The 14,726-nt window shown below is 35.8% G+C and overlaps 1 protein-coding gene and 2 long non-coding RNA genes across 4 annotated transcripts; all 3 read left to right on the top strand.

Annotated features, from left to right (window-relative positions):
- Positions 1–1,146: 1,146 nt before the first annotated feature.
- LOC129355475 (uncharacterized) lies at positions 1,147–8,900 on the top strand. Of its 2 annotated transcripts, none has more exons than XM_055025067.1 (5): positions 1,147–1,299; positions 1,428–1,748; positions 2,560–2,695; positions 7,672–7,729; positions 7,818–8,900. In XM_055025067.1, the coding sequence occupies exons 1-5, from the start codon at positions 1,236–1,238 to the stop codon at positions 7,953–7,955; spliced, it is 717 nt and encodes a 238-aa protein (XP_054881042.1). In that variant the 5' UTR covers positions 1,147–1,235; the 3' UTR covers positions 7,956–8,900. The 2 variants fall into 2 exon arrangements, with proteins under 2 accessions (XP_054881042.1, XP_054881043.1); XM_055025068.1 differs by having other exon boundaries at positions 7,672–7,717.
- Positions 4,043–4,727, top strand: LOC129355478 (uncharacterized). The gene is made up of 3 exons (XR_008605279.1): positions 4,043–4,237; positions 4,357–4,468; positions 4,637–4,727. It is a non-coding gene; the product is annotated as an uncharacterized LOC129355478 (long non-coding RNA).
- Positions 8,901–10,767: 1,867 nt separating the features above from the next.
- Positions 10,768–11,706, top strand: LOC129355482 (uncharacterized). Its single transcript, XR_008605280.1, has 3 exons — positions 10,768–10,852; positions 11,027–11,126; positions 11,617–11,706. It is a non-coding gene; the product is annotated as an uncharacterized LOC129355482 (long non-coding RNA).
- The last annotated feature ends 3,020 nt before the right edge of the window (positions 11,707–14,726 follow it).

The raw sequence follows: 14,726 nt of genomic DNA on the forward strand, positions 1-14,726 counted from the left end.
GAACTTGAACAGCTTATGCTGATTGGAAAAGCTGTAAACTTGCCGTAAATGGTTGTTAGTCCCCTGTTGTCGATGTTTGAGGCCCAACCAAGTTTCAGGAGGTCAGTGATGGCAGACAGGATGAGGGCGTAGAGTGACCTAAAAAAAACCCAGGTTTCAGTTTGACTGCGGCTTCCTGATCACACTTACAGTGCGTCGAGCGTCTCTCTGCCCAACCTTAGGATGCAGCTCGCCGCTTTATGTTTTCAAAAGACGTTACTTAGCTGGAGCTTTTGTTATCTTCAGCAGGGTAAAAATGAAGGGGATTACACCAGCCTTCAGCAGCCTGTGGAAGATTTCTACCAGGCTGCATCAATGGTGAACCATCCGCATGTCGGCGCTCTGGGGAGGAAAAGCAAAAAGGCCTTTTTAGAAACTGCAGAAGAAACACAGGACATCTATGAAAATCTGTAAAGCAAAATCAATTTTCTGTGATACAATAAAAAAATCTGCTAATCTGGGAACATCTACCTGAGGATTTTACCTTTACAAATATTTAGAAATGACAATATTTAGTTTTTATTATCAATAAAGTTTAAATTTCTAGAGTGGTTTGTGATTTGAGCCATATGGGCGGTTTCCCAGGGCAGCCGTAGAAAGAGGGCGCACAAGCACCACATTAATTCATAACCAACTTTTCTGTTTTATTTGTGCTGCAAATAGTTTAGCATTTGTAGCTGCTTTTAGCAAGACCACATTTTAATGTACAGTAGAAAATTTAGATCATTTTCTATATTTTAGATTGTTTGGTACCAGGAGCTCAATACATGAAGCACAACTGACTAAAAACACACCATAAATAACATAATAACTTATTATACTTTGTTTTAAAGTGTAGTTAGTCCAACTATTTTCTCTTTTGTCAATCTGAGGTTTAGCTATAAACGACACTGAGTTTCGAGTCGGACAGGAATCCTGATCTATGTATCCCTCGTTCTTTAGAACTACTTTTAAAATAAATTACATTTTTTGATACTTATTTCTGTGCGATTGGATGCTTTTATAACTTTGAAGTGAAAGTTGAACTAAAGGTGCTGGCGGCTTCCTTTTAAAGGGGCGTTTGCAGCTCGTATCTTCATAGGGTTAAAGAATCTGCGGTTTAGCTGCTGAGGTAAACTGCAGAGCGCCATGTAAACCATTCACAGTAAACAAGGAGCAGCAGAAGCATTGCTGCTATTATTGAAGTCTTGACCACCATGGGTAGATTTAATCTGTCCTTTATTCTCCTGCTGCCGTTCACGTTTTGCTCCTACGACAAAGGTATGTACCAGAACTGCTTCTATACAACGTTTTGTTTTCATTTCTCTTGAATACTCTTTCTGTGAATTACATACAATATTTGCAAACTTGAGTTTAATAGTTGTTTTTTGCCACTTTTATGTCTGCAGATTATCGGGAACCGGTGGTGAAAACCATTGGGAAAGAAGCAGATTGGACTCCAGTTTGCAGCAATTCCACCCAGAAACCAATCGTATTTATGGCCTGTAGGATCAGACCAGTGAGGAGCAGAGAAGAAGAGTGTCATCTAGTGTACCGCCTGCAGACAGGCTTTGTGCAGGGATGTGACTCCAGGTTTTCACTCATGTTAATAAATCAGACAATTTTTCTTTATCTGAACAATTTAACAGCAGAAAATAGTGGAAACTACAGCTGTCTGTGCTCAGGCCATGGTGGAACAATTATTCTACAGCTCAACATCACTGTGGAAGGTAAGGAAGAGATTTAGTTTGTTTAAAAACATCAATAAGCTTTTGTCACAATGAAAATAATAAAATAGATTCAGAGCAAAAGTTTATATTCTTGTTAAAGTGTTCATCTTTCTTGAACTATTTCAGGATGAGAAGCACAGCTTCAAATGTCAATTTGATTTGGGATTTAAGTGAAAGTCTCTCCAATTTGAATAGTGGAAATGCATAAATTGGAAGTGCACCCTATTTTAGCCCAGACTGCCCATCATCCTGAACTTAACATGCCAGGTGAATATGATAGCAGCAGCATAACGCTGTTCTTTCTTGGACATAAAATTATCCCAGTATAAAATCTGAAAGAAGCTGTAGAAGTTTTCAGTCTAGGGTTGGTGCTTCACACTTTAACAAAACATCAATCCAAGTCAAACAAACAAAAAGAAAACAAAACAATAAAGTTGTTCAAAGCGTAGTGATGTTGTAAAATGGTCCAGTCAAAGTCTCTGTCCCATCGGATTGAGCTTGGGCTATTTTGCAAAGACAAACAGAATTTAAAATTTCAGACTCCAGATGCAGAAGACCAGTAGAAACACAAGAACGTGGTTCAACAAGTTTTAACTGGGAGGCGCTGAAACAAATCCAGCCGCTTTCCTTTTAAAAAGTTTTTAAAACCATGTCGTCTTTTTCTTGCGCTTACTGATAATGTTCTTGTTTATCACCTAAGATCCCAATAAAGTGCATTGCTGTGCTTCAAATGTGTCAAAGTAATGAAAATGTTAAAAGGATAGAAATGGTAGATGTTGATCTTTGACAATTTTTTTTTTTTTTTTTTTAGATGAGAAAGTCACCATCTCTCCTTCAGAAACGACTTTCTCTACAACTTTAATTTCTTTATTTGGAGTTTGTGGATTGATCATCATCATTCTGTTGGGAGTCATTTCTGGATGTATCTGCTGGAACAAATGCCACAGGTAGGAGATGAATGTGGTTTTTTCTCAAAGGTTCATCCATCATGTTTGTATTAATGACTACTTTACATTGAATGATCGTTTATAAGGACATCAGTTCCCCTATTTTTCAGCTTCTCTCCTCCAAGATAATAGCAAAAAGAAACTTGTGAGCCCGACTGTTAACTGAGGAGATGAGCAGTACTGGAAATGTCCAGTTCTTGCTATAGTTCTGACTTAACAACAACCTTCTCCGGATATTTTAATGGTTTTGGTCCAAACCTTTGGACACAATTTTCTGCATCAGCATCAATGACTCCAGTGCTGCTCTCCTAGTGAGGTGAGTTCATCCTGTCTACATGAAACCTTCAAAGTGTAATCATACTGTCATAACTTGCCGTTTTCATTAAGGCGTCCCGAAGCAATCAGGTAGAGCAGGCGCCTCATAAACATTGGATATGGTCACTGAAACAGCTGTTTGGGTTTTATTCCCACCTTGAGACCTTTGCTGCAAATTTGACCCCTTCTCTCTCTGCCTGGTGACAAAGTGCCATAAAAATAATTTCAAAAACATATTTCCTTTCATTCTTATGCAAATAACATCAGGTTCATTTTCCACTAGAAGTGCATTTCTGAGCACTTTGTCCTGCTGTCCAGTAGATTTGGTGTTTCTATGATATTTTTGACATGGAAAAAATGTAGCTGATTCAAGACAGCTTGTAATATTAATATGTACATTTGTTGTTGTTTGTTTGCAGAACAAAATTGAAAATCTTGACTTTGAATGAACTGACAAGCACAGCATTGTACCAGGTAATCATTAAATGAACTGTAATGTTTGTCTTCTTTCAGGCTTGGTGTCACAATAGGTTTTCCTTTTTCATTTGTCGTTAACAGGAAGCTGCGCTGACTGAGCCGTACCTTAAACAGGAAGTAATGAGGCTTTATTCCGAAGTCAAAGTGACCTGTGTTAAAAGTTTAAATTACTGAAAGATTACATACAGCCTGAGAGGATTTCTTTTTCTGCATGTCATCAGTGTTTTCTCTGGGTTTAAAAAGTACAAAAATATGTTTTTCTTTTCATTTTTATTCACCAATTAGCAATTAGTAATCCAATCTGACTTAAGCAGACTGAAAAAAGTTCTTTTCAAGTAAATGTTGCTACTAGTTAGCAAGACTAAACTGACTCATTTATTTTTGGAAAACTGATAATATCTTGATTTATGCAACATGCACCCACTTATGGTATAAAACTTTTTTTATGCAACTTAAAGAAAAATCACAGATTTTTCTTGCCGTTTTTCTTTTGTTTGACCACTTCTTCAACTTCGCCACAAGGGCAGCTATGGAAAATGTTATGCACTTCCTTTTTCAGTGGGTTTAGAACTCGATCTTCCTTTTGTGAGAACAGACACTTTGTCTGGCTCTGAGGTTTTGGCTGCTGTTGCTGAAGAAGAGTGTGAAGGGGCACAAGCCTGCTCTGTACTGCTCAGTTCGGTTCGGTTCGGTTGGTCGCTGTTGCAGAGGATACATGGATGTGTTGGTTTGGCTCTGCTTTTGTTAAAGGTGAGACGATGTTTCATCATTATTGTTGTTTGTCTTAACCTGTCTCTGCAGGAAGTTGGTTTAATAGTCATTTTTAATTGTATTGTGAAGGTAAATGTGCTTCTCGTCTTCGCTTACAGGAACGAGCTACAGCGTCTTTGTGGTTCGTCGTAGGAAGTTTAATCAGTATGTGGAGATGCACGTTGTGGTTTGTTTTACTTCTGCGGCTGACGCGCTGCTCCTACGACAAAGGTAAAGCAAACATGCAAAAACTATACCCTGAATTAAGTAATTGATCTTTATTTCTTAAGTTCAACAGAACCCAATAATGTATTATTTTGCTCATTTTCAATCGATACATGTTAAAAACAAAAATAAATACTGTTTAATAGCTGCTCTTTGCCACTTTTATGACTGCAGAGTATCGGGAACCGGTGGCGAAAAGCATTGGGAAAGAAGCAGATTTGACTCCAGTTTGCAGCAATTCCACCCGAAACCAATCGTATTTATGGCTCTGTAAGATCAACCAGTGAGAGCAGAGAAGAAGAGTGTCGTGTATTGTACCGCCTGCAGAAAGGCTTTGAGCAGGGATGTGACTCCAGGTTTTCACTCATGTTAATAAATCAGACAGTTTTTCTTTATCTGAACAATTTAACAGCAGAAAATAGTGGAAACTACAGCTGAGTGCTCAGACCGTGGTGGAAATTATTCTACGCTCAACATCACTGTGGAAGGTAAGGAAGAGATTTAGTTTGTTTAAAAACATCAATAAGTTTTTGTCACAATGAAAATAATAAAATAGATTCAGAGAAAAGTTTATATTCTTGTTAAAGTGTTCATCTTTCTTGAACTATTTCAGGATGAGAAGCACAGCTTCAAATGTTAATTTGATTTGGGATTTTAAGTGAAAACCTCTCCAATTTGAATAGTGGAAATGTGTAAATTGGAAGTGCACCCTATTTTATCCCAAACTGCCCATCATCCTGAGCTTAACATCGCCAAGGTGAATATGATAGCAGCAGCATAACGCTGTTCTTTCTTGGACGTAAATACAAAACTATCCCAGTATAAAATCTGAAAGAAGCTCAAAAGCTTTTAACAAAACATCATAGTAAAAGTAAACAATAAGTTGTTAAGCGTAGGTAAAATGTCCAGTCAAAGTCTCTGTCCCATCGGACCGAGCTTGGGCTATTTTGCAAAGACAAACAGATTTAAAATTTCAGACTCCAGATGCAGAAGACCAGTAGAAAACACAAGAAGTGGTTCAACAAGTTTTAACTGGGAGGCTCTGAAACAAATCCAGCCGCTTTCCTTTGAAAAAGTTTTTAAAACCATGTCGACTTTTTCTTGTGCTACTGATAATGTACTTGTTTATCACCTAAGATCCCAATAAAGTGCATTGCTGTGCTTCAAATGTGTCAAAGTAATGAAAATGTTAAAAGGATAGAAATGGTAGATGTTGACATCTTTGACAATTTTTTTTTTTTTTTTTTTAGATGAGAAAGTCACCATCTCTCCTTCAGAAACGACTTTCTCTACAACTTTAATTTTTATTTGGAGTTTGTGGATTGATCATCATCATTCTTGGGAGTCATTACTGGATGCATCTGCTGGAACAAATGCCACAGGTAGGAGATGAATGTGGTTTTTCTCAAAGGTTCATCCATCATGTTTGTATTAATGACTACTTTACATTTTGAAATGATAGTTTATAAGGACATCAGTTCCCCTATTTTTCAGCTTCTCTCCTCCAAGATAATAGCAAAAAGAAACTTGTGAGCCCGACTGTTAACTGAGGAGATGAGCAGTACTGGAAATGTCCAGTTCTTGCTATAGTTCTGACTTAACAACAACCTTCTCCGGATATTTTAATGGTTTTGGTCCAAACCTTTGGACACAATTTTCTGCATCAGCATCAATGACTCCAGTGCTGCTCTCCTAGTGAGGTCGAGTTCATCCTGTCTACATGAAACATTCAAAGTGTAATCCATACTGTCATAACTTTGCCGTTTTCATTAAGGCGTCCTGAAGCAATCAGGTAGAGCAGGCGCCTCATAAACATTGGATATGGTCACTGAAACAGCTGTTTTGGGTTTGATTCCCAACCTTGAGACCTTTGCTGCAAATCTTCCCCCTTTTCTCTCTGCCTGGTGACAAAGTGCTATAAAAATAATTTCAAAAACATATTTCCTTTCATCCTTATACAGGTAACATCAAATTCATTTACCATTTTCTTTTACTTAATTTTGTGGTTAAAATTAGAAGATATGTGGCCTTGAATTGTACGACTTAAGTCATATCGTTTGACCAAACAACACCTGCAGCATCCCTGGTTTCGCTTTATTTTTCTAATCTAGTTTAAGTAAATCATTATTCCATTATTAAACTTAATAGCTGGATAACCAGCGTGGAGAAAGTCCTGCTTTTTTTCCAGTTGTAAAGCTTTTAGAAACAGATCTTGAAATGTTAGTCTGTAGTTTTTGATCTCTGTAAGGGAAAACCACAAAGCTCTGTTCTCAAAACATTTTATAATGATTGTTGTCTCTTAGTGATATTATGTATAAACATAATATTCCCTCTAAAATTTATGAAGATGACGTCCAAGTTTATTATCCAGTCAGACACATGATTATCTGTCCAACCTTTTCTTGACTTCCTGACGAACAGAAATTCAAATACTAAATTTAAGTTTTCCTTTTAAGCATCCTGAATATTTATTTTAAGTCTTTCTAGAATTATGCACCGTTTAATTCGCTGAAGTCATGAGATCAGTTTCTTTAACCTGCTCAAAATCTGCGACTCGAACTCAAAGGTGAAACTTTTTTCTGCTCCAGGTTCAAAACTGAGAAAGACTTTGCTAATTTATTTACTCTTCAAAAACACAGTTACTATTGACTTTCTACCCAATTTTTTTGTAGCCTATCATAAGTTATATTGTTGATGAGCTTTCATGCCGACAGCTGCATTACTATGATTACACTAACTGTCTCTCATTGGTTTGATCTCTATCTGGGTGACCTCGTTTCATAAATTTAAGTTGTGCAAAATAGTAAGGCATCATTTACCCGTTTATTGTTTTGATCTATCTGCTCATAAAGCAGATGAAGTCAAACTGATGTTTGCAGTTTTATGCAGTGCACGGGACGGCAGGATATTCACATTTGACACCTGGCACACTTCTCGATGATGGCAATCAGACACACTTTACCCTCGTAAGCAGGCGTCCTGCTGCAGCAGCATGTCTGGTAATGAGGGGAAAGTTTGAACAAACCGCAGAACCAAGAACACACACACAAAAAAAATGCCCAACATGTTCATCTGCGTGCAGAATACAGAAGATTCATCAACGTTTATTAGTATCTTCAAACACATCCACACTTGTACGGAAGTTAATATTCAGACTGGAAATTGACAAATGTACAATTTGAGATGAATAACTTCTGTTTGTCGTTTAGAAGAAGAAGAAGACGTGAAGTGACCATAACGCCTCATCCAAACACGGTGCATTACATTGTAAATTATTGAATCCAATGCAGTTTTTTCATTTCTTATTTCAGTTTGGGATATTCTTTTGTTTATGATTTGGTTTGCTCTCTTGCAGGAAGTGCAGGACATTGAGCCGTACAGCGTCTACAGAGAGAACGAACTTTATTTAACGTCTGTAATTCACACCAGCCTGTCTACAAATAATCTGATTGTGATTGGGATGGATAATCCAGCTTCAGGGAGACCTTTATGAACATTTGATGTTTTAAAACATGTTTTCTGTGGAGCACTGTAACTGTCTATATTTCAACATGTGTATTTTGTTAAAAACTCATTTTCTAAACATCATTAAGTGTTTTTCCATGTCAAAGTAAAAAGAAGACCACATTTAAAACAAAAACCATGTTCTCTTTCTCCCCCGCAGTCTTCTCGACTTCGCCTGCTTTAATGTAATGCTTGAGGGGTGAGTTTGGGTGTTTCGGGTCGTTTGAACGTCGACCACTCCCTCACTCGCCCACTCATGCAGCAGCAGGTCGAACCGAAGGTTTAAAGCTGACCAACAAATTCTTGACAAGTTCTTTCTTCCTGTACGAACTTCCTGTTTTCACCCGCAGTGGCCGCATGGCCTGCTGGTGTGAAACTGGAGGTGTAACCTTTCCTCACTGCAGAGTGCAGATTTTTACACAAAGGTTACTCTGCAAACAACACCACACTGACTTTAGTGCACAAACGTGTTAACTTCTTCTAACTAACTTCACTCCCCTGTTATTTATTTATATTGGTTGCAATAAACTGAAACTGTAAGGATGTAAATATGTAGAGAAAAATAGAATTATCTTAAAATTAGTATTTTTGTTTTACTGTATGCTCTAATATCTGTGCATTGATTGCATTAAGTTTTTTTCTTTTCTTTTAAATCTCACTCAAACATGGGTTTAGAAGATTCTTCTAATATTGATCTACTTCAAAGTTTGTTCTATCATTTGTAAGCTCGTGATAATTTATCTGTTTTTGTTGTATTTACGAGAAACGAGGATTTGATTCTTGGATATTGTTTAAAAAAAGCCAGAGTTGAAGCTAGAGACTTTAGAGCATGAGTCCAAGTCAAGAATAAAGTCTGTGAAACTAGAATCTATCTTTTAGAATTTGGGGGAAACTAAATCATTTGAGTAAATGATTCATGATTAATAAATAATGTTTCTGGAGAGCATGTGATCTCAAAAGGAGCAATAGGTGAGTTTGTTTAAAGTCGACCATCTTGTAGCGTTTACAGTAAGCAGACCACAGTTCGAACTGAGATGTGCATATGTTATTCTGTCAAAGGCCGTCATGCTGTGATGCAACAATTAGCTTGAGAAGATATGAAGAGTAACTTAAACATGAAACTTAAGTTTCAACCAAGAAAAATTGTAACATTTCCAGTTTTGTGTATAACCAGCAGTGTCATCTGCATACATGTTGAATAAGTAGAAAATTAACAAAAGGTGTAAAGACAACTGGTCCAAAGAAAAGGCCTTGAGGGACCCCTAGAGGCCAAGAGAGAGTATAAAAAATAGTTTTGTGAATTGGTTGGAAATGCTATTATATTTTTATTAATTGCACCTGTAAGATTAATGGTAGAACACATTTAAATGTATTTGAATTATTTTGTTTTGAAATACCTGAAACTGTCAATAATTGAACCTGATTTTCATGTTTTTTATTATTGTGCAGTGAGAAGAAACTTAAAGTATCTTAACCAATAACTTTCTTTTGACAATTTAGCTGTTGATCATTTCAATTGGGTTCAAAATGCTTTATTGATCCCAAAGGGGAAATTAAATTGATGTTTAGTAGAAAACAATTTGGTGTCAAATTTAGTGGAACTCAAAAACAAAGGAGCCATAGAGCTGTAGTTGCATTTCCGTTTCTGTTTCTTTGACAGAGAATCTGTGGTTTAATGCTGACAGCCAGACATACAAAAGAAAACCTCACTGTTGCTTGGACATCATGATCTCTGTGGAAATATTTAAGCTGCATTTTTTGCTACTTATTCCATCATCTCTCTCATTTTTGGATGGTGAAGGTAACGTAAAGATCTTTTTGACATGTCAATGTAAATGCCACATAAACTAGTCAGAAGTTTGGACTTAATTTGATTTTTCTTAATTTTCAAACAACTTTCAGAGATTTTGTAGTCATTGATGGCAGCTTTGCTCATTCTTGGTCTCTTATTAAGCTTCTTGAGTTGATAACCTGATTAACTCAGGGTGATTAACTAAAATGAAATTGTGGAGACTTGTTTTTGAAAGCCTCGTCCTCTTAATTTGTTGTGTTCAGAGGTCTAATCGGTATCTTTATGGATCGTCAAATCAATGTGTATTTCATATTTTTATTACAAAGTCCCACATTTGTTTCTTAAAGGTCTAAATGTTTGCAGTATAAAAAATGTATAAATTAGGAAATTAAGCAGTGTATAAGTGTAAACTTCTGACTTTCTTTATTCTGGCATTTACTGAATAAAATGTTCTTTAATCATCAATGTTTAACAAATCCTATGTGTCTCACATACATGTACGTATATTTATATATACAAATATAAACAATTCTCAGTTTCTCATTCATTGTTTTTTTCTGCTTGCAGGCACTTTTGTGAAGACAATCGGGGGAGAATTTGATTTCACTCCAATCTGCACCAACGAAACATTCAACATCATCATGATGATTGTGTGTAAAATCAGAACGGAGAGGAACAATGGAGAGGAGTGCAATCTGCTGTATCAGGATGGAGGTGACTTTGTTCATGAGTGTGACTCCAGATTCTCACTAAAAACCAGGAATCAACTGTGTTTCTGCACCTGACCAGTTTAACAGCAGCTGATAGTGGGAACTACTCCTGTCAGTGTTCAAATCTTAATGGAACGCATTTTCTCCATCTTAGCATCACAGTTAATGGTGAGACATTTTTATATCGCTTAAATCAAACTTATATGGTCTGTATATTCTCTAACAATGTTTTTTATTTCCAATAGACTCATTTCCTAATAATAATCCAGCAGATGAAGTTTGGAGCCAGTCTGCAGTGACTCTTCCTTCTGCTTTTACTGCAGGTTTCTTGGTTGTCATATTTTCAGTTATTCTGGGATTTATCTGCAGAAGACGTCCACAACGGTGAGAAACTAATTCAATATTCATAATTTCTTTTACCTCAATTCAAGCTTTATAACTGAAGCTGCAGATTTCAACTTTCACTTATGATCTTTATCTGCATCTTCAATATGATTGTTTTATTTTAAATCTAAACTTTTGTTTCTTTGAACATATATTATTAAATTTCACCTCCAGATGTTATTAAACTTTCACGTAAATCTGGAGTTTATTTCATTTTTAAAGCGCCTCTCTAAGAACATCCGGATCACCTGCACAAGGAGAAACTGCCACTGTAGTGAGTAAATATCCTTATTTTATAAGTAACTATTTTCAGATTGTCACAGAAAAGATTAGAAAATACATTAAGAACATGTTTTCCTTTTATTCTGTAAAAAACTGACCCAGAACTTTACATCTAATTTTAGAGTTTACATCCATTATTCTAGTGGTGGTTTTTATAATGACACCCAGTACTACTTGTAACATTACAGTCAGTAGATGGCCAGAAGATGGCACTGTTGCGCTAAGGGAGAGAATCTGTTAATTTAGGAACTAAACTGCACTGTATGAAAACACTGATCTTCTTTGCATTTAAGCAACAATTCAAAAGTGAAGAAGGAAAAAAAAATTGATAAGAACTAAATGATTAATGTATCTATTACTCCTGTCTTTTATTAAAACAGTTCTTCAAACGTCTTTCCCAACAGAGACATTAAATTAGTTTCACTTGACTTTGGCCGTTTGCATGAAGGTTCTTATATAAGTTTTTGTCTTTTATTGTTCAGGATGAACTGTACTCAAGTCTCCAACAACAAACCAGAGACATTTATCAAACTGTCTCCTTTGGTCACCATCAGTATAAATCAGAAACAAATGTCACTGACGGGTGGAAACATTTATGAAAAAATTTTGAATTAAACATCTGTCTTGATGAATACAACAGAATTTCCTCGTTATGTGGTACTTCACAACCTTCGTTAGTTTGCATGTTGAACTTTAACACAAAAAAATCGTTTTTTTTAGCATTTAAACTTTTATTATTTCTATTGATTTTGCTTTTATGTTATGTTTCTAACATATTTGATGTTTTGTATGTTGTTTATTCTGTAAACAGCTCCCACATTTTTATTTTAAAAATGATATATTAATAAATCTACTCCACCTTTGAAAATGATGGCCACTATTTCACCTGTATAGCACAATAATTTACAATAGGATCTGATTTCCGTTTCTACATGGAAGGATATAATTTTATGTTTCTTGATGGAAGATTAAAATAAAAACAGTCACTGAATATCCATGAACATTTTTGTTTTATGGCTGCTTAAAAGTGATGCCACAATGCAAGCCTTTATATTGTTTGTTTTGTTATCTGTATAATTTGATTCTGGCTGTCGCTGAGCAAAAACCTTCATATCAAGATGTTAAGAATTTACTGTCATACAGTAAATAGTGATATTTCTGATGGCATCTGCAGCTTTGATAAACACAAGGAAAAATATATGTACTTATAAACATTTTAAAATGAAAGGAGAACAAATGTATTTAATATTAAAACTTTTTATATTAACCAGCAGTTCTAATGCATTGTATCTGATCATCTTTGAAGTGAGATCAGTTTCTCACTGCAAAGAGAGAGACTGATCTCATTCTTTACAGTGAGAGAAATGCAACAGAGTCATGCATTCATCATGTAGAGGAGGGAATTTATATTTTAAAAATTGATGCATGTTATTTTATTTACCATGCAGATTTAGGCTCATTCTACAACATGTTTTGTTCTGCAGGACTCGACTGAAATTGAGCCGTACAGCTCCTACACTCAGAAGGAAAATTCTCTTTATTCAACAGCCATTATTGCTCAGCTGTCAAATTAATTCTGACTCTACAAATGTTTAACAAATTTACCATCATAATTCTTGGGATTTTTTTTTGGCGTATTTCAGATCATTTCCTTCTGATTTATTTATGTCCAACAGGTCTTGACACAGGGTTCATTTCCCAGTGTTCATTATAAGTTCCTTTGATAAAGACATGTTCATGTGTTCATATAATAAATGGATATATATGTACATCCATTAACATGTTTCAGAGATCTCAGCAGCATGTTTAGCATAAATGAACAAAACAACAAAGCAAACACAAAGAAAAGTTATAATTTTGGTGATTTATTAAAAGAAAAAAAAAGTACATTTGTTAATATTTGTGTTGTGTAGAAATAGGTTTGAGTAAACATTTAACATTGCTTGCTTTTGTTTTTATTTACTGTAGGAAAACATAACTGAACAATGTCTCACAAATTTTGAAAGAAAAAAACAATTTTAAATTAAGAGTCAGACTTGGTTAGACTATGATCAGCCCTGATCACCTTTAAACCACCTTTAGACATCAGTTAACATCTTTTGGGTCATCTGTCACTTTTTAACCACATTGTTTAAGCAATAAACAATGTGGTTTATTTATTGTCTGCCGTTTCAAAAAGGGTTTTGCAAGTTTGTTGCATCAATCTTGACAAAAGCAGCGCATGATGAAGGTCTTAAGTTTTTTTCCTTTAAAGCTGTTGAAACATTCAGTAAATCAAATGTCAGAAAACTATTATTAATTCTCATCACACTTCCTGAGCTGGTGAGTTTTCTGTGATATGTGTAAGAAGTAATCGTCTTACACATATTATGTCCTGGATACTTTTGTTATGACATGATTTAATAATAATAATACACAGAAAAAATCCATCTATTTAAAAGGATCTATTTTTAACATAAAAAATGGAAGATACGTGTTTTGCAGTATATCAAGAGTATTTCCATTTTTTTTTTCTCTCTCCGTCTTTGGATTCTTTATTTGTTTGTGGGGTTTTTTGGTGCCTTTGACTGTTCACTGGTGGGGGGCGGGGCTTTGTCAGCCAAAGTGGTTTCAGCTGGGCTCGTGACACACCTGAGGGTGATTGAGTGATGATGACGTTGCAACGGCGTTTGTCGTGGAGCTGGGAACGAGTCAGGGTGAGGTAACCTGCAGTGTGACGTTTTTATTTCTCTTTACAGCTCATATTCACGATCCTAAACAAAGCAAACATGACATTTATATCTTAAGTTTTACTAACTAACCCCCTGCTGGGGCAGAAAACCAGACAGGAAGTGCCATGACAAAATGCTGTGTGCCCAGCTCTGTTTTGATCCAAGAGGCAACAGTACATTAAAATACATTCAGTAACGGTTGATATAAATGAGTTTTTATTTTAAGCAAACTTTTTACCTAACAGGGAAAAAGTTAGGTGAAGCTTTTGGCTAACTAAATGTTGAGATGTGCAGAGGGAATTCTAGTTTGTGTTCTGTTGTTTCAAAGTGACCCGTGATGTAGACACATTTCCCTTTCATGAAAAAAGTGTTACATCCTCTTGAACCACTTTGAGAGATGACAATTTGTGGTTTGAGTTGCCCAACAAAAGTTCAGAGGACAGTTGAGACTCTCTGTTCAGAGCAGCAGCAGCAGATGTTGCATCGACAAGCAGGTCAGATGGACGCAGTGAGAATCAACTTTTTACTGCTTCTGCTGTGTTTTGCATGATGTCTGGACTCTGAAGGTAACGTTATGTTGAATATTCTTTGAAATGGATTACATCTGTAATAGTTTTTAAAAGATTCGAATATTACAGCAATCAGTTTCTTATAAATTGTTCTTTCTTGTTTTCAGGGACTCTTGTGAAAACAATCAGGAAAGAATCTGATTTCACTCCAATCTGCACCAACAAAACATTGAACATCATCATAATGACTGTGTGTAAAATCAGAACGGAGAGGAACAATAGAGAGGAGTGCAGTCTGCTCAGTGTGACTCCAGATTCTCATTGAAACCCAGGAATCAAACTGTTTCTGCACCTGACCAGTTTAACAGCAGC

Source organism: Poeciliopsis prolifica, unplaced genomic scaffold (assembly GCF_027474105.1).
Source record: "Poeciliopsis prolifica strain line A6 unplaced genomic scaffold, Auburn_PproV2 SCAFFOLD135, whole genome shotgun sequence".
Lineage (NCBI taxonomy): Eukaryota > Metazoa > Chordata > Actinopteri > Cyprinodontiformes > Poeciliidae > Poeciliopsis > Poeciliopsis prolifica.